An 18,314-nucleotide genomic window follows, 5' to 3' on the forward strand; every position below is an offset into this window, starting at 1 on the left:
AGGGTTGTCCTGACCCTGAGCTTCAGAGAAGGTGACCCATTTAGAGGTGGGGCAAGTAACTACCCAAGTAGAGTGCTAAGTGGGAGAATGCTCCCTCACTTTTCCTTCCTACTCTCAGCTGCAGACAGGCGGGGTGAGGAAGGAAAGACCCCACCCTTTGCCTCCTCCCTGCACCTGGGGAGAGCTGGCTTTTCAATGTGTGTTCAGTGGACAGATGACATCCTCAAAGAGAGCTCCCGTGCTCACCTCAATGGAAGGCTCGCTGTTCATGCTGTGCATGGTGTTGGCTTTTCTAGTTCGTGTTCTTTTTTTCTTTTACTTTTTTTTGTAGTTTGTCAGAGCTCCAATCAGCCTGTAAATGTCCTTTAGCAGCTTCTGTATAGTTCAGAGCTAGGAACTAAGACATTCAGTATGTGTCTCCTTCCGTGATGAGAGGTAGGAAAAACAGGATCTGAATCTCACCTCCAGTTCTTTCCATAATGAACCTCTCTCTATTCACATCCACCAGGGGCCCAGCAAGGGAGAATCAATTTGTTGTATTCCCACCAGGCTTTGTGCCTTTAAGGCTTCTCAAGCATAATTGCACATTAGACTCATCTTGGGAATATTTAAATCCAATTGCCTAGGATGCCCCATACTGACCCAACCATTATTATATATATATATTTTTTTAATATATTTTATTGATTTTTTACAGAGAGGAAGGGAGAGAGATAGAGAGTTAGAAACATCGATGAGAGAGAAACATCGATCAGCTGCCTCCTGCACATCTCCTACTGGGGATATGCCCACAACTCAGGTACATGCCCTTGACCAGAATCGAACCTGGGACCTTTCAGTCCGCAGGCCGACGCTCTATCCACTGAGCCAAACCGGTTTCGGCATTATTATATTTTTTTTTAAACTTTCCTCCCTGGCCGGGTGGTTCCGTTGGTTGGAGCATTGTCCCATACACCAAAAGGTTGTGGGTTCAATTCCTGGTCACGGCACATACTCAGGTTACAGGTTTAATCCCATAGGTCAGGGTGCATATGGGAGGCAAGCCATTGATGTATCTCTCTCTCTCTCTCTCTCTCTCTCTCTCTCTCTCTCTCTCTCTCATCAATAAAAACACTTTTTGAAAGCCTTCCCAGTGGTTCTACTGCCAACTGTGGGAAACACTATCTTAAACAACCCTGCCTTAGCATACTCCTGCCTTGTGTTAAGTGGTCCCCAGAGGAGTGCTCCCAAATTGCTGGTAATAAGATTTTCCTCAGCTCATAGCAATTTCTGCCTCCCTATCCCAGACCCACAGAATCAAAATCACCAGGAATTGAACCCAGAAACTGAACATTTAACTGATGCTCCAGGTGGTCCTCGCCATTAAAAAAGACAAGGAAACCCTACACTAGAATTATGGTTTTCAACATGTTCCTAAAGACACTGCATCAAAATCGCTGAGGGAAATGCAGATTCTAGGGCCCCTCCCCAACCTATTGCTGAAGTGCTAAGGCTCAGGAATCTGCATTTCACCAGCACTCCAGAGGATTCTTCTACACTCCAAAGTCTGGGAGCTTCTGCCCCTGAGACACAGAAAGGCTGAAGCTCCTAGCTACCCAAAGGTACAACTTGGCCAACATCAGGGCAGCCCCAGTGAAAATGAAGATCCAGCCCTGGCTGGCTTGGCTCAGTGGATAGAATGTCAGCCTGCGGACTGAAGGGTCCCAGGTTTGATTCCAGCCAAGGGCACATGCCTGCGTTGCGGGCTTTATCCCCAGTGGGAAGATGTACAGGAGGCAGCCAATCAATGATTCTCTCTCATCATTGATGTTTCTATCTCTCTTTCCCTCTTCCTTCCTCTCTGAAATCGATAAAGGTATATTTAAAAAAAGAAAGAAAGAAAATGAAGATCCAAATCCTGACACATCCTAAGACAAGTGTTGGTCTTTGCTTGCAGTTGTGTTGTTAAGTTTGCATTTATCTGTTCACACTCTTTCTCCATTATTACTAGTGGTGGGGATATGCAAAAATGACTGGATGTGGATGATTGTCAAACTTAAAGCCATAACAACACAAGTGAACAGCCATGTGACATTAATCACTCTAGCTAGATCTTAATTATAGACCACAGAGACGATAGTAATTTAGTTGTACATTAGCTCAATGCTTCACACAGTATATGCACTCAATGAATATATATGGAATGGATGGATGGTTAAATGAATGTTTGGATAAGATGGATTGGAGGGCAGCTAGAGGATGGATGGGTAGAAAGGTAGATAGAGGATGGGTGGGTAGATAGTTAAACGAGGGGATGGATAAATAGGTGGATGGATACTAGGTGAGTAGATGGTGGATGGATGGGTGGGATGCAGACTGTGATGAAGATTTGTTGTCCTTTAGAACTGGTCACCCTGTTCGTCTTGTTCTTGATCGTGAAGATGACATGTTAATAACTGGGGGAAGACACCCATTATTTGGAAAATATAAAGTGAGTATTAAAGATGAAATTATTAAAATACCTCATTCTATTTGAACGGTTTTATTCGCTTCTATTGTTTTGATTTTGTTGAATTCTAAAAGCAATAATCTTAGTATCTAAAATATTAAGTGAGGATGCTGTGTATTTGAATACTCATAAAATTTTTGTGAGGAACTTCTAATAAATCTAGTGTAGAATTATGAAGTTGAATAATAAAAATACATGATTAAAAATGCTAATGTTTCCTCAGTGACAAAAACCTGAAAGAAGCTACAAACATTGTTATACTAAACTTCACTTTACAAGTGTTTCCACTAAGTGGTTATGAAAGTGTCATAAAAATTATTTGCAAATAGGAAAAAATAATTCACTAGCAAGTGAAATAAATTTAAATTGTTTCAAACCACATTCATTGCATTTCTATGAAACTGTAGCATAAACACTATTAAAAATACTTATTAACATCAATACTACTTTTCAAATTTGTGCTTGAGTTCTTTGGACAGTTCTAATGTAATATTTCCCTATCAAATATGCTTTATTTGGCAATTGCTCATAGCGTACATATAGTTAAATTTCATATCTAATTTTGTCATTGCCTGAGATTACTAAATTGTTATTTTTTTTGTCATTACTAAAACAATGGCTTTTCACAACTTTATCTCTTCCATTGGCATTAGTAACTTATATAATTAGAGAGAAATAAACCATAGTTGGCAGTTAAACTTTGTATTTGCCTTCAAATGCACAGAAATTAATACAGATATTATCTTCTAGTACCAAGAGCAAGGTAGAGACACATTCTGGGATTGAGGCAATTAGTATTATGGTAGTTGCTGAGTCCTTTGGTTTTGGCCTGAATTATAAATCAGAATTTATTTATATTAGTTGTGAGACACTTTTAGTACTAGTGCCTATTAAGAGGATTTAGACAGCAAATATTTTCGTATTTATAATAACATAAAACATAATATAAAAGAGGGAAATCATTAGACTATTTTAAAAATCCAAATTTTATTTTATTTTTAAAGAAATATAATTGTACTTCCAATATAATAATATGTGCGTATGCGTATACATGTATGTATATATCTGCATTAAACTTAGCTAACAAAGGTTTGCTTGTTTACTTGGAACTACTAGTAAATTAGTAGAGCAGATACTTATGTGTGACGGATTCTTCCAAAATTCTTCAAAAGTTTATATTAAAAGCTGAAGAATTCTCTCTGCTATCTTTGCTTGGCAATGCTTTCTTCAGGAAAAGTTAAAGGTACGCTGCAGCCTAGCCTTTGTCAAAATTGCCATAAATTCTGAATTGGCGGGTTTTCCCACATGTCCTAACTGCTCTGGTTTATTATCCAGCACTTCCCTTGGAGTAGATGATAATAATCAGATAGTTGCACGGTTTCATCACTTGTATTTGTCCCCGGGTCTTCAGAAGACAGACACCAACCAGAGCCAGTCTTTTTGGTAGAACTACAGCAGGGCGTGGGAATTTCTCTTTTCAATCTGGGCTCTACAGACAGACTGTTCCTGTCTGGTGGGAGGGGAGTGGTGACCTCAGGAAAACACCAGGTGCCTCTGTGAGTCCCACCCAGGAAGCACAGCAGCACGAGCTCACATTTGTTATGTAACCAGTTGCAAAGCGTTCCACAGCTCAGCACAACCGCCTTCAGGCCAGGGACCATTTCCAGCCCTGGCTTCTGACGCTTTCCTGCGATGAGATGCACTGCCATTCATCCCATCGAACTCTGAAATTCCAGAAACTTTCCACGGGGCGGAAACCACGGGCTAACTCAGAAGGAATGCCAGTAAAAAGTGAAGGAGAATCTTCCAAGAATAAGGAAGAAGAGGTTAGCAATTACATGTCTGGAGATCAGCAAAAACTTTAGAATTCCATGATGACGGTGAAGCCAGGAAATTGCAGGTTGAAAGGAAAGGGCTCAGCAAAATTCAGGTCAGAGGAGGCCTTTGTCAGCCAAGTGCTGAAAGCCAGGGGAATAGCCAGGTGGGGACACCACAGAGCAAACGCGAGCAGAGTCTGTCTTCAGTCCTGCCCAACAGTGGAGCTGGGCTGTGGCTCCAAGTTGGCATGGACATTAATCATGTAAAATGTCCATCATTTGCTGACAGGTGGGATTCATGAACAACGGGCGGATCAAAGCTCTAGACATTGAGTGCTTCATTAACGGAGGGTGCACACTGGACGACTCGGAGCAGGTGCGTGCATCACACACCAGTGACCTTGGTCGTGAATAGAACCCAGAACTTCTAGATGAGTCTTTACTGAATGCGCTTCCTCAAGTACTTAACCAGGTTCCACAGCAGCTCAACTCTGTGTTCTTGACTTTTAGAGAAAAGAGGAAAATGTTATCCAATATATGTGAATACCTTCTATTATTTTAGGTAACAGAATTCCTTGTACTAAAGCTGGAAAATGCATATAAAATCCGAAACCTCAGGTTCCGGGGCCGTGCCTGTATGACCAACTTACCATCCAACACGGCCTTTCGCGGATACGGCTTCCCACAAGGAACCCTGGTAACAGAATCTTGCATCACAGCTGTGGCAGCCAAATGTGGCCTTCTGCCAGAGAAGGTAAGGTTTTGATCAAGGTCACAGCCAAGGTTGCTGAAGAATCAGATGAGGAGGGAACCAGCTACCTAGGGAAATACCCTAGAACCACTCAAATTAGCTCTGGCTCAAAATTCAAAATATATTCAGGGCTACCTAAAAGAATTCACCTCCCTGCTCTTATCTTCCATCCTTCTTGTACAAAGATTTCTCTTTTTCCTTCTTTTTAAAATTTGTGCAAAGATAATTACTCTTCTTAACCTTTAAACCCCACTGAAGTCATTAAGTAAAAAGTGAACGTACCCTTTTTTATCCCTCCGTCCCTGTTGGGTAAGAGTAACCATGGTCAGCATTTCCATATTTATTGTCCTAGCCCTTTCTCTATGGGTATTCACCCATCTGTATTCATACATACATACATCATCATTGCCATGTGTTTATACATGCACATATACAGTGATTTACCAAAATAGGCCATAATAAACACATTATTCTGCACTCTGCTTTTTTCTCCTTGACAATAGGCTGTGGCCATCTTCCTGTAGCAATAGAATGACCTTCCTTCTTTTTCAAGACTGAATAGTGCTATGTAACAGGGATGTGCCATCATTTGCTTAGCCATTCCACTACTGGTGCACATTCAGCTCGTTACCCATCCTTGGCTATTAAAATGCTGTTGCTATACACATCTTGGTGCAGATGTCTCGGGGGTATATCTTTGCCCTCCTAGGTAGAGGGTAAATTTACAGAAGTGAAATTGCCAGCACACTTGAAAACTCTTGAGAGATACCGCCAAAAGGATGCTCGCCAAAAACATTATTTTGCGCAATATCCTAGAAGGTGCACAGTATATACAACATGCTAGTCAGACAGGGGCAGCTCCTGGCAGTTGAGGTTAGAGTTGATAACACTTTCTGCTCTTCATATACCCCATCAGACCCCAGCCTGCTTTTTACATTTCAATCTCGTTTCCTCAATATATGCTGTAGTCAGTTTCCGACTTGCCATAACTATCGATTCCATTTTCCTCCCACGTCAGGTTAGGGAGAAAAACATGTACAAAACTGTGGATAAAACCATCTACAAACAAGCCTTCAGCCCCGAGAACCTGATACGATGTTGGGACGAATGTCTGGACAAGTCTTCCTTTGGCAGCAGAAGAAAGCAAGTGGAAGCATTTAATAAGAAGAATTACTGGAAGAAGAAAGGACTTGCCATTATCCCCATGAAGTTTTCAGTCGGCTTTGGTGCCACTAGCTACCATCAGGTAAGGTCCTACCTGTGTCAGACACGCTCCTGGCGCGATCGACCAGCTTGTGCTGACTTTGCCAGAGTGTCACCTTTCCCAGGCGCTGAGCCCCTCGCCTGAGCAGCACCCATCTGCAAGCACTTGCTCCGCAGTGCAGTAGAGAAGCGCCTCCACGGCAGACAGCAGCATTGGCAAGCATGAGACCTGCAGCTGGGGGACTGCTAAGATGGAGTCCTGACTGCCCCACTGAACCCCTATTCAAAAAGGGAGCAGGAGCCCACGGGGCCTGCGGGGCTGTGCTTTCTAAGCTCAAGGGTCACAGGCTTGGGCAGGAATGGGGCTGCTCCTGGCCTGCACCCCAGCCCCCACAGCATTCCTGGTGCACCCTAAGTCTTAGGCAGGGAAGTCATTCCACGTTGCCCTGACCAGCTATTTGTTTCAAGCCTCCTCTCCCAGGAACCGGTCAATTCTGATGGGGAAAGGGGTGTGGGGCCCAAAATCCTCCCAGATCGGTTTGCAAAAGGAAGAGGCAAGTCATTCAGAGGCCCTCTCCAGAAGGGAGGGGGAAGGGCGGCACATAGGTGAGTCTATTAAATAGCGCGAGGCCTGGTACTGAGTCTTCCCAGCAAGCCCAGTGGGCCACATACAGGAAAGCTGTTTAGAAAACTAGGAAAGACTTGCATCTCGGGATTGTCCATCAAAAGCAGAAAAATCTTACACACATTATGTCTAAATATAAATCTAAAAATGCAGTAGATCTCCCTTATGTATATACCATTGAAAACATTCTTAACACTTACACCCAACTATTGGCAGCCAATACACACACACACACACACACACACACACACACACACACACATACACACTACAAAAGCTTCCCTGTCAAAGAAAATCTTTCTTAGGTAATAAACCAAGTGCCCCAAATCCCTGATCAACTTGAATCAGGCAGACCCCAGAAATCGTTGGCCCTGCCACTTACTGGCTGTGTGATGTTTAACCTCTCTGAGCCTCCACTTCCTCAAATATAAACTGAGAATAATAATCCTTTCTCTTAGGATCGATGAGAATTCAATGAGATAATGACTGTACAGCATTGGCAGGGTTCCTGGAACACCGTGTAGTTATCAGGACAGCCCACCCCACACCCAGGAGATCTGACACACCTCTCAGGCCTGCGGCTCCTCTGGTGTAGGATGAGACCCCCCAACTCCTGGTCACAGTCCTGTTCAGATCTGATGTGCCATTCTATACAGAGGTGCATGAAGGTTAATTGTCTGCAAGCCTGACTGAATCAACAGCTAAGGCATAAGAGATCCTGGATATCACATGTGAAGCCAAATGCGTCTTTTCTACAGCAATTCTCCAACATCAGCTGGGTGTCCAACAATCCATTTCCATTCTGACACTGACTACCCAGACTTAGTGCATAGGTCAAAGGCCGAGTCCCACAAGACCGCCCCAATTTCATACACCAGCCCAATGGGGTGCTCAGGCTACCAGCGCTTCCGCCCACCCAACTACAAATTTGGGGGTTTCCTCTACCCACCCCCTCAGGTTTGATAATTCACTAGATCAACTCACAGGACTCAGGAAAGCACTTTGCTTATGATTACTCTGAATTTATTCTAAGTGATACAACCCAAAAACAGACGAATGGAAGAGACGCATGGGAGAGGAGGCGTGAGGCTGTCATGTCCTCTCCCTCCACCATGGGGCCCACCTGCTCGTGGATGTGTTCTCCGACCCGGAAGCTCCCAGAAATCTCGTTACCTGGATACACTTGAGTAAATCATCGGCCATCGGGGATTGAAATCAATCTCTAGTCTCACACTACCCTGGAGGTCAGGGAGTGGGGCTGAGAGATGTGACTCTCCCAGTGGTTGGTTTCTCTGGCAACCATCCTGCCTCCCCCGCCCCAGCTAGATAGGTTGCCCCCCAAGAGTCATCTCATTAGCATACAAAGCACAGTAAATTCCATGGGTTTTAGGAACTGTGTCAAAAACCAGGGGCAACGACCACATATTTGTTTGTATTATACCACAGCTCCCCTCACCTTTATGGCTGCCCCTCACCTAAACCACAGCCTAATTTCTGCCAACTTCTCATCTCACCACAAAAAAAAAAAATGTTTTAAATCCAGCAAAGTGTCCCTTTGCAAGACCTCCAGCTTCCCCACAGAGTTCCAAATTGATGTGCTCAAGGCACACCAGGCTAGGACCTGAGGTGTGTCATTCCAGGTCAGCTGATGACTCAGAAAGCTGGACACCTAATCCCTAAACCAGGCAGGAGTAGCATGTCCTCGCAGGGGGTCAGGAGGCCACGCTGAAGAAATACTATTATTAGAACCTACAAGCCTTGCTGCCTGGAATCCCTCCAAGCCATCCGGGGCCCAGGCATCTCCAGACAGAATAGACAGAAGTCCTACTTCCTCCTCCTCCTCCTCCTCCCCCTCCCTCTTCTCCTCAAAGGAAAAATACCACATCGCCATCCATCCAGTTTAACAAACACTTTTTTAGTGTCTCTGTGACTCAGATCTACTCAGAGTTCCCTTCAGGACACAAAGATGAAAAAGACGAGGTGCCCCTCCTCGCTGAGACTCCCTGTCACCCTGGTATTTGTTTCCTGTGGCCTCAATAACAAAGTACCGCAAACTGAGTGGCTTCAAACAACACAGGCATTCTCTCACGGTTCTGGAGGCTAGATGTTAAAAATCCAGATGTTGGCAGTGCCATGCTCCTTCGGGAGGCCCCGGGGAAGAAGCCTGCCATGCCTCATCTCATCTAATTGCATCTGCGAAGACTACTTACAAATAAGGTTGCTTTCTGGTGTCCTAAAGGGACAGGGATTTACAGGGGATGCTACTCAACTCAGTACATCCCTATAAGAGTAGGGGCAGAGAAGGGGGTAACGGATCCATCCTGGAGAGGAAAGAGGAGTGTTCACAGAAGTTCTAACAAAATAGAGACCACAGGGGTGGAGGGTGTTGAAGGCTGGGGAGCAAGCCAGGGAGAGAACAGTGCAGGTCAGGCAGGAACAGGGCTAATGTCAGGCTTAGAGGAAAGGTAGGAAAAGACAGGGATGAAGTGGGAAAAGCATCAGAGACGGAATCCCAAAGGGCCTCATATAATAACAAGGAGCAGGTACAGGGCTCTCCCTTGCAGACAATGGGGAGCTTTTGCCCACCTTGCCCAAGGGACAAACTGTTCTCCCTTTCGTGATTCCATTCAGTGTCACTGTGGGGAACACTTCCCTGGCTCTGCAAAAGCAGCTGGGTCTGTCCTCCCAGGTCTCTGGGGCCCCAAGGCACACCATTTATCTCACAACTCATTCTGCATTCTAATGACCTGCTTTCCAGCCTGCCCCTCACTGCACTGAGCTACCTGAGGAAGAAGCACATCTTATTCATGGTTATATATCTAGAAGAAGCACAGAACACGTGCGTGTACTTACAAATGTTTAATTCACCAGTTGAGTGGTTTGCCAGAGATTTTAAGCAGGAGAGTGACTTTCAAACAATGCCCACAACTCCTGAGTATCCCAAGGGGCTCCTACTAAAACCAGGTTCCTAACTAAGACTGTCTTTCCAGGTGACTTTTGCACAAAACAGAACTAGGCCTCAGAACCCCACCAGGAGAGCTTGCCCCTGACCCTCCCCACTCCGCGAGACTGGCGTTTCTCTACCCCATTTCTTCTACTGAGCCTCACTGAACTGGCCCTGAGCTGTCTCTTCGGGTTGTTTTTCTAGGCAGCTGCACTGGTTCATATCTACACAGACGGGTCTGTATTGGTCACACACGGAGGCAACGAACTGGGACAAGGTATTCACACCAAAATGCTACAGGTAAGATCAATAAACTGAAGTCATTGATCTCATTCATTGTTGATATGACTGACATTTGGCACTAATTTTAGGGTAAGGGACAACTCCCTGAACTCAAACCCTAAGATCTTGACTATTTAGTTGAAAAACTTCTTACATATCAAATAAAATGGCTGAGGTGGTGGAAATCACACACACACACACACACACACACACACACACACACACACGTGCAAATACTCCTGAAGCTTGGCCAGGGCTCATGGATGGAGCCGTTGAGCCCCTGGATCATTGCGCTGGGTGTGCCATGCAGGCTTCGTAGAGTAGGAGTTTCTCGCTTTTCCTGTTTGAGACCAGCATGCATAAGTTTTGAAGTTTGGACAACAATATTAGGATATTGTTTTGACAAGTAAGGATAAGTATTTCATCAATGTTATTCTCTTATCATTTTTAAAGAATACTTTAACACACACATGCCTACATACAAAATAGGAAGATGTGACCCCAGGAGAAAAAATTAATTCTTTAAATAAACTTAACTGTATGACAAATACATTAGATTGTTGGAGTGCATATCTGCAGCTTTTGACTATCCATCCCCTTAGCTACTTTGGAATACACCTCCCACATTCCAATTGAAGGACTCCTCAATTCCGGTGGCTTTCAGCCCCATCCCCCTCCTGTTACTGGTACAAGGTGCATGTGCCAGGGTGTTTAAAAAAAAAGTCAATAAAACATCAGAGTTTTAAGTAAAGAAATGTGTATTGATCAAGAAGGCCCCACTCAAGAAGATGGGGGTGCCTTACAGCTTCTGCAAATCTGTCTTTTTTTTTCTTTTCCTTTTTTTTTTCTTCTTCTGCAAATTCATCTTAAGAGAGCCCAGAATTCAGGCATCTTTTTTGTCATCAAGGGAAGGGAGGAGAGGTGAGACAAGATGTGGGTGAGGGCCATGAACAGTGAGGCCCTGACAGGGTTCCAAGGAAGAGCTGCAATTTCTAAGTCTTGTTCCCAGTTGGTGGTTGGTCAGTTGACACCCACTGACCTGAGTGTGGTCTGGAGGCTCCTTTAAATCCTCCCATTCGAAACCATATTGTATTCTCTCCCTTATTATTATTACCTATCATGTACCCCAAGACGGGCAGTCACAACGTAGTTCGGCCCCCCATTGCTGCCTCTCGAGATAATGCTGCCTCTCGAGATGCCTGGCCAGGTGGCTACCGGTCATGATATTGTTCAGCCCAGCAGTTGCCTGTCCTGTCGCTGTCCAGCCCTGTAGCCACATGTCATGAGATTTATGCTTTAAAGGATATCACGAACATATTAAAAATAGTAATTTTTATTAAGAAAAATGATGACTCAAATCTTCATAGAACTCCTTGCTGAACTTGAAAATATGTCTTTTTCTCATAGGTGGCCAGCCGTGAATTAAAAATACCCATGTCTTACATGCACATCTGTGAGACAAGTACAGCTACAGTGCCTAATACAATTGCTACAGCTGCCTCCATCGGTTCAGATGTCAATGGCAGAGCCGTGCAGGTGCTTGCTGCTGCTGTCTGTCTGTCTGTCTGTCTGTCTGTCTGTCTTTCCTTGGGTACTTGTACCACATCTCCGGTTTTCTTAGCTGGATACAGGCACAAGTGGCTGACTTCAGAGAAGCCATTTGTGTCACTAAACTCAGGCTCAGGCTAACCAGTGTCAGAGAGTGTGTTAGTTGGAGTAGGCTAAATGGCGGTGACAGATAGACCCAGAACATAATGGCTGAAACACAACAATGTCCCTTTCTTGTACGCTGAAGAGTCAGGGGGAGTGTTCACTCATTCAAGCACCCAGATTGATGGCAATTCCTCCATCTCCAACATGTGACTTTCAAGGCTGCCCTGAGCGTCATCAGCCAATGAGCCAGGGAGGGAGAGCATGGAGGCCAGATCTGGCAGCCACGCAAGTCACTTCCACTCGCCATCCATTAGCAGAACCGGCCTCACTGCAGGGGAGGTGGGAGAAGGTAGAGCAGTGGGAAACCACACGCCCAGCAACTATGGAAGAAGGGGAGCCTGCGTTCTGGTGCAGAGGCAGTCTCTGTCCTTCGAAGACACAGAAAGAAGAAATCTGGGAGCCAAGTCGTGCGGAGCTGTGCACGTTTCCCCTGGCACCAATAAGGTCTTGTAGGCAGGGAGGCAGACAGGACTCCAGCCAGGCAGACAGGGTACAATTAAAGCGTCTACATCAGTGGAGTCCTACCAGAGTATTCATCCTTTTTGTTTGTACTTGCTTTCTAACGGGTATATAATTTTTGATTTTTCTGAATGGAAACATGACTTCACATTCCTTCATTCAAATATCTGGTTGCCTGTCCTTCTGTCATGTTCCTGTTATAAACTGCCCCTTTTTCTATTGGAATGTTGTGGGAAGGCATATTCCCTCAGCGCCAGGACACTGCACTTAAGCTACCAAGATGAACGAACCACTTTTCAATCCATTTTATCTCTGTGAGGACACCCTGAGAGGGGCTCAAAAACCAGAGATTTTTACTCAGAACAAATGTGTGGGAAACCTCAAATTCATGAGATCCAATTTTGGGTAGAATCAAACACAAGTTAGGAATAGCTCAATGTGTATGGAAGTTGTCAGCCCAAACTAAGTGTTAATTCATCTAGGACAGCGATTTTCAACTGCTGGGCCACAAGATTTCTAAAAACATGAAATACCTGACTAGAGACACTGACCTCTTTTCCCTTAGCTTGTCAAATTAAAAAAAAATGACAACACAACAATAGCCATCTGGTGTGAATGAATCAAAATTATACCTATTGTTTTTGTTGTTGCAGAAAAAAATAATTGGGGATGTACTGCAGAATTTTAGTAATTAGTGTATGTGTGCCAGGAGATAAAATAGGGTGAAAATCACTGTTCTAGGACACTGAGTTTTAGGTTTCAGTTCTGAGTATCAGAAACTTTGTAGATCAGGTTATTATAAAAAACAAACTCAATTATTTTTTCACTTCACACCCAAAGCAAAGGCCGCCATTGCAGTACTTTGATGTGGATGGGTGATCAGGCAGAGGGATGGACAGAGAGTTGAATAATGTTTCAGACCCAGGCAGATATTGGCATGTCATTATTGGAGATTGGAAAGCACAAATTTGAATGAAAATAAGATGTTTTGTTTTGTTTATTTTAATGGCTAGAAGATACAAAAGAAGGTACAAGTCAAAAATGTAGAAAAAGAGAAGAAGGAATTAAGCACATGAATATATTTAGAAAGGGGACCTGAGAGGAGAAGCTCAGCTGAGCCTGTGTTCTCACAGGAAGTGAAGCAGGAAGGGAAAGGCCCTCCAGTAACGGACGCTCCTCTCAAAGTCAGGGGCTGTGTTGTTACCGGCTCTGTGTCCCCAACGTGCCCGTATCAGGCACTCCATAGTATTCACTGACCTAATCAGTTATCCATTCATCTCCTTCCACGCAAGCCCTGACCCCTGGGTTCTTCTCTAATGGGAATGCCCTTCTTTACTCCTCCAAGAACGCTTGTCAGATCCTTCTGAAACGCCTTGAGCCCATCATTAAGAAAAATCCAGAAGGTTCCTGGGAAGACTGGGTAAGTGTTCCACTCCATTATTACAAATGAGGAAACCCACACCAGTGCCCAGAGCACCGTGGCAGCACACAGCTGGAGCTCGTAGCGACAGTTCTTCCGAGAGTTGGTTTATACCCAAGGGCAAGAGCCGCAAAGGCAGAGACGCTGTTCCGTGATGTTTACCAGGTATGTATGGAGAGAGCGCCCGGGGAACAGCATCCCTGAGAAGAGGAATGGAAGTGTATGAAGAGTACCCAGAAGGCCTGACCCAGACTGAGCCTCCCTCAGACACACATGCACACACACACACAAACACACACACACACACACACACACACACACACTAGGTGTGGAGTATTGTTATTGAATAGGTCTCACAGGAAATGATTTGTTTAATCAAACTTTACAATACCCTATATACTATTTCTTTAGCACAATTATCTCACATTTGCACATACACTACTAGAGTGCTGACATTTGGATATGAAGCACTAATACCTTGTAAACTAAGCCTGTACATCATGGATGGGCAGCAGGATTCCATTTTATTTCTTTAATTCAGACCTCTGAACTCAAATCAGGAGGAAATTGTTAGTGTACCAGCTGAGAGGAAAACATATAAATTATGATGAGTTAGTCCTTTTATTGGTAACAAAGCAACAACAATGATCATATGTCAATTTTGACACATAGTTTTATTTTGAATATTTTTATTTTCACCTATTAGATGGTATATTTATTTTATTTTAACTGATTATGCTCACCCTGCAGATAGAAGCTGCTTTTGAACAAAGAATCAGTCTCTCGGCCACAGGATACTTCAGGTAAAAATGGCAACGGTAACATCTGGACTTAGCCAAGAAAATGGGAGGTAACCACGCACTCAGGGCCTCCATCCCTCGTTTGTAAAACAAGTTTTCATCGTGTGATCTCTGAGGTCCTTTCTGGGCCCCAAATTCTACGACTTCACATAGGCCTTTGAGCTATGCCCAAAGAAATATTAAATAACAAAAATACCCCTATTGGATTAAAAAAAAAAGTTAAACATGACTTATAACATCTAATCATTATTTACTTTTCTTTATTGTGGAAAAGAAAGAATAATAATATTCTTTAGTGTGAATTGTAAAAAGAAGTAACTTGCATATCAAGTTTACAAATCTTCCTCCCGATACCATAAAATCTCTCTGTGCGGAGGCCCCTTGGTAGACGGGGGAGATGGACGGGAGGTCACCAGTCATCACTGGTGCAGGACCCCTCAGTGGAGGCCCTCGGAAAAGGCGGGTTGATTGAAGGAAGCACAGAGAGGAGAGCTGATTGTCAAATTCTGGAAGTGCATGACATTAGTGTAACAACCTAATGGAGCAAACCACCAAACGAGAAAGAGAGAGACAGAGAGAGAGAGAGAGAGAGAGAGAGAGAGAGAGAGAGAGAGAGATCTCATTAAGAAAGAAAAAAGGAGGAAATAGCCATGCCCAATGCCCTGTACACTGTGAGTTCTAAATTCCTGAGTTCAGTTACCAAGAAGAGAGCGAATCAGCCTCCAGCTGGGTACTTTTCCATTATAAGTTAATGCATTGAAGTGCTGGCCCTCTTTTTACCAGCTAGGGGGACTCACTGGGAATGCCGGTAAAATCAGCTGAAGTTCTCAATGTGCAGAGCTAAACCACAAGCCTAAGCCATCAAAATACAGACCTGGAGAGCCGAACCGAAATGGTCCGTTGGCTTCTCTCCGTTTCTGACCTCCTGACTGCAGCACGGAGCATCCTCTTTAAAGTGGAGGCGAAGATTCGTGTTGCCACAACCAGCGAGGTTGTGAATACAGGCTGCAGTTTAAAGGAGTGGAAAAGGGCAGTTGAAATAAACAGCAGTCAAATTAAATGCTATCACAACTTTAGTAATTTTTTAAATGAATCAACATTGCTTGCACACACGCACAGACACACACACATGCATGCACACACATGCACACCCCAAGCTAAAGGGCTTTATTTCTCCCATCAGGGGCTACAAGGCCTTCATGGACTGGGAGAAGGGGGAGGGAGAACCGTTTCCTTACTATGTCTACGGAGCAGCCTGCTCTGAGGTGGAAATCGACTGCCTGACAGGAGCCCACAAGGTAATAAAACTTTCTTCTTGGTGAGTTAACACAAGAACAAAATTGCGTTGCACATGAACAGCCCTGAGTTCTCTGTGTCATACTTGTATACTGTAGGAAGAAGATCCTTTCAAACCCGTGGGAATGTCTAGAGATCCAGCTTTATCATGAATTTGCACTTAGAAAGAAGTAGTCAGGAGGCATTGCTCATGACAGCCTAAAATGCATTGTTTCTTATTTTAATTCAGACATCAAAATCACTTTCCAAAGTTGTGTGGAAAACAAAAGGGGAGGGGTGTTCTGTTTCTAAAGAAAGATCAAGTTATCTCATCTGAAGGAATAGGTAATTTAGCAAATTGTCCTGAGTAAGCATTTTGAAAGCACACAGCAATGTGATACTGTTTCTTCAGAGTGGGTTATCCCAAGGTGCTCCTGCCTCTAAAGAAATAGATTGGGGTTGGGAGAGAAGGGGAGGGCTGTGACAATAACTTTGTGTTTGCCATCTCATTGAGTCAAAGCCATGAATGCAAAAGACCTTCTGGGGCTATTGGTAGTCTCCGCACTAAATCTAAAGAGTTAGCAGATGTCTTACCCCCCTCTAATGCTGATGGAGTTCAATGCAGTCTTAATTAACTAGCAGGAGTTTGGGAATCACTTGAGACCATGTGAATAAATCTTTAAGTACTATTTTTAATTCAGGTTTTCACACTTGAGGTCATTTTAATTTTTGGCAGAAAATCAGAACAGACATTGTCATGGATGCGTGTTGCAGCCTGAACCCAGCCATTGATATCGGGCAGGTAGGTCCTCGCCCACTTAGCTGGTGCTGCTTCCTGGGAGCCGTGGTGGGCAGGTAAAGGCCTTCTGAAAAGCACACAGTCTCACAGAGCTTGGCATTTCCCCACTTCAGGTCGAAGGTGCGTTTATCCAGGGCATGGGCCTTTACACCACTGAAGAGCTGAAATATTCCCCGGAAGGTGTCCTGTACTCGCGAGGCCCAGATGACTACAAAATTCCAACCATCACGGACGTCCCAGAGGAGTTCAATGTCTCCTTGTTGCCGGCATCCCAAACCCCAGTAAACATCTATTCCTCCAAGGTAAGCACCCACACCAGCCACTGTGCAGTGTGCTGCGTCAGGCAGCAAAATAAACGAAAGCAGGTGGACAAAATAAAAAATAGATGTCAACCCTTATCAAGACCAAATCGAGAGAGACTGTTAGAATTTAGAGATGAATCACCTCGAGCAAAGGGAAATTCGGGGAAGACGAATGATCCACCCGGTGGCCATCCTGGCCAAGGATTCGATGTATTAAATCCTCTTTCAGCGAGAACTCTAATATTCAGCCAAAGCTTTGATTGGATAGAATAACATTTTCACTTAAGAACCTGAAGACTAAAATATTAAATGGGAATGGGAATAAGATTTCAATGCTACTGAAACCTTAAAAACCAGCGGCAGCATGAACAGAACCCTGGACCAGGCCTCAGGAAACCTGCGTTCCTGCCCGAGCCAAACTCTGTGATACTAGGCAAATCACTCACTCAGCTCCGAGGGGCTCAGGGGCCTCATCCCACCCCAGAAATAATCTAAAGCAACGTTTCTCAATGGGACAGGAAGGGGGGGTCGCCCCTCAGGGAACATTTGGCAGTGCCTGGAGATGTTTCTGGTTGTCACAACCATGGAGGAAGATGCTGCTTCTAGTGGGTAGAGGCCAGGGATGCTGCTAAACAGCCTTCAGTGCACAAGACAGCCGTCCACGGCAACAAATCATCGGGCCCCGATGTCAACTCTGTCAGGAAGCAAAGACACCAACCCTCGGCAATTGCTAATGTCAGGAAATTGCAAATTAAAATAAAGGTCAGCGTGTGTGTGCATTGCTGTGTGCAGGTTCCAGGAGAGCTACCCTCGCAGTTGCAACTCCCTTTAGGTTTGAGATGCAGTATTAAAAATGTCTTTAAACTCTTTTGGGAGACTTCTCATGAGAGGTGGCAAAGTAGTACCAAAATCAATAAGTCCAGGAGTCCATATCCATCTGCTGGAATTGCATCATTTCCAAAATGGAGCCCTCTTGCCGCCCAGGAGCCTTCTGGGGACATAGGGTGATGGGGGGGGCGGGGGAGAATGGCACAGGGGAGGGGCAATTTTGAAAGGAAGGCCAATCAACAGGCCTTTGGATTCTCTTTGGGCTGGAAATCACTCTGAGGGGGAAAGGCAAAAGGATGCTCAGAGCCCACAGAGAGCAACTCTCAGGGCAAGCAGGACCCTTGGTTCCTGTGGTTGTGGCCAGCCCCGCACAGGCAAACCTGCAGGGCAGTGATAGGTTTGCGCGTGTGCTGGGAAGTGTACTAACAGCAGGGACCTACCAGGAACCAGGTGCTGTGCTTTTGTGCTACCTGAATGCCACCACACCCTGAAAGGTACGTGTCATTGCCTGCATCTCACTGATAAAGGGAAAGGGACTCAGATTCAGTTTCTCTAGCTCAGGGGTTGCAAATGGGGCCATTGGCCAAATCTAGCCTGCAGATGTGTTT

The 18,314-nt window shown here is 44.6% G+C and overlaps 1 protein-coding gene across 1 annotated transcript in view; it reads left to right on the plus strand.

Moving 5' to 3' along the window:
- LOC308522656 (aldehyde oxidase 2) overlaps positions 1 to 18,314 on the plus strand; it is a 63,614-nt gene that overhangs the window by 35,118 nt on the left and 10,182 nt on the right. Inside the window, exons 23-33 of the mRNA XM_081096140.1 lie at positions 2,383 to 2,470; positions 4,595 to 4,681; positions 4,868 to 5,059; positions 6,075 to 6,302; positions 10,033 to 10,128; positions 11,518 to 11,646; positions 13,628 to 13,702; positions 14,453 to 14,505; positions 15,686 to 15,800; positions 16,514 to 16,579; positions 16,690 to 16,878. Coding sequence (XP_080952266.1) covers positions 2,383 to 2,470; positions 4,595 to 4,681; positions 4,868 to 5,059; positions 6,075 to 6,302; positions 10,033 to 10,128; positions 11,518 to 11,646; positions 13,628 to 13,702; positions 14,453 to 14,505; positions 15,686 to 15,800; positions 16,514 to 16,579; positions 16,690 to 16,878 — 1,318 coding nt within the window. The remainder of the gene's footprint in view (positions 1 to 2,382; positions 2,471 to 4,594; positions 4,682 to 4,867; positions 5,060 to 6,074; positions 6,303 to 10,032; positions 10,129 to 11,517; positions 11,647 to 13,627; positions 13,703 to 14,452; positions 14,506 to 15,685; positions 15,801 to 16,513; positions 16,580 to 16,689; positions 16,879 to 18,314) is intronic.

Source organism: Myotis nattereri (genome assembly GCF_964212035.1).
Source record: "Myotis nattereri genome assembly, chromosome: 7".
NCBI classification, from domain to species: Eukaryota; Metazoa; Chordata; class Mammalia; order Chiroptera; family Vespertilionidae; genus Myotis; species Myotis nattereri.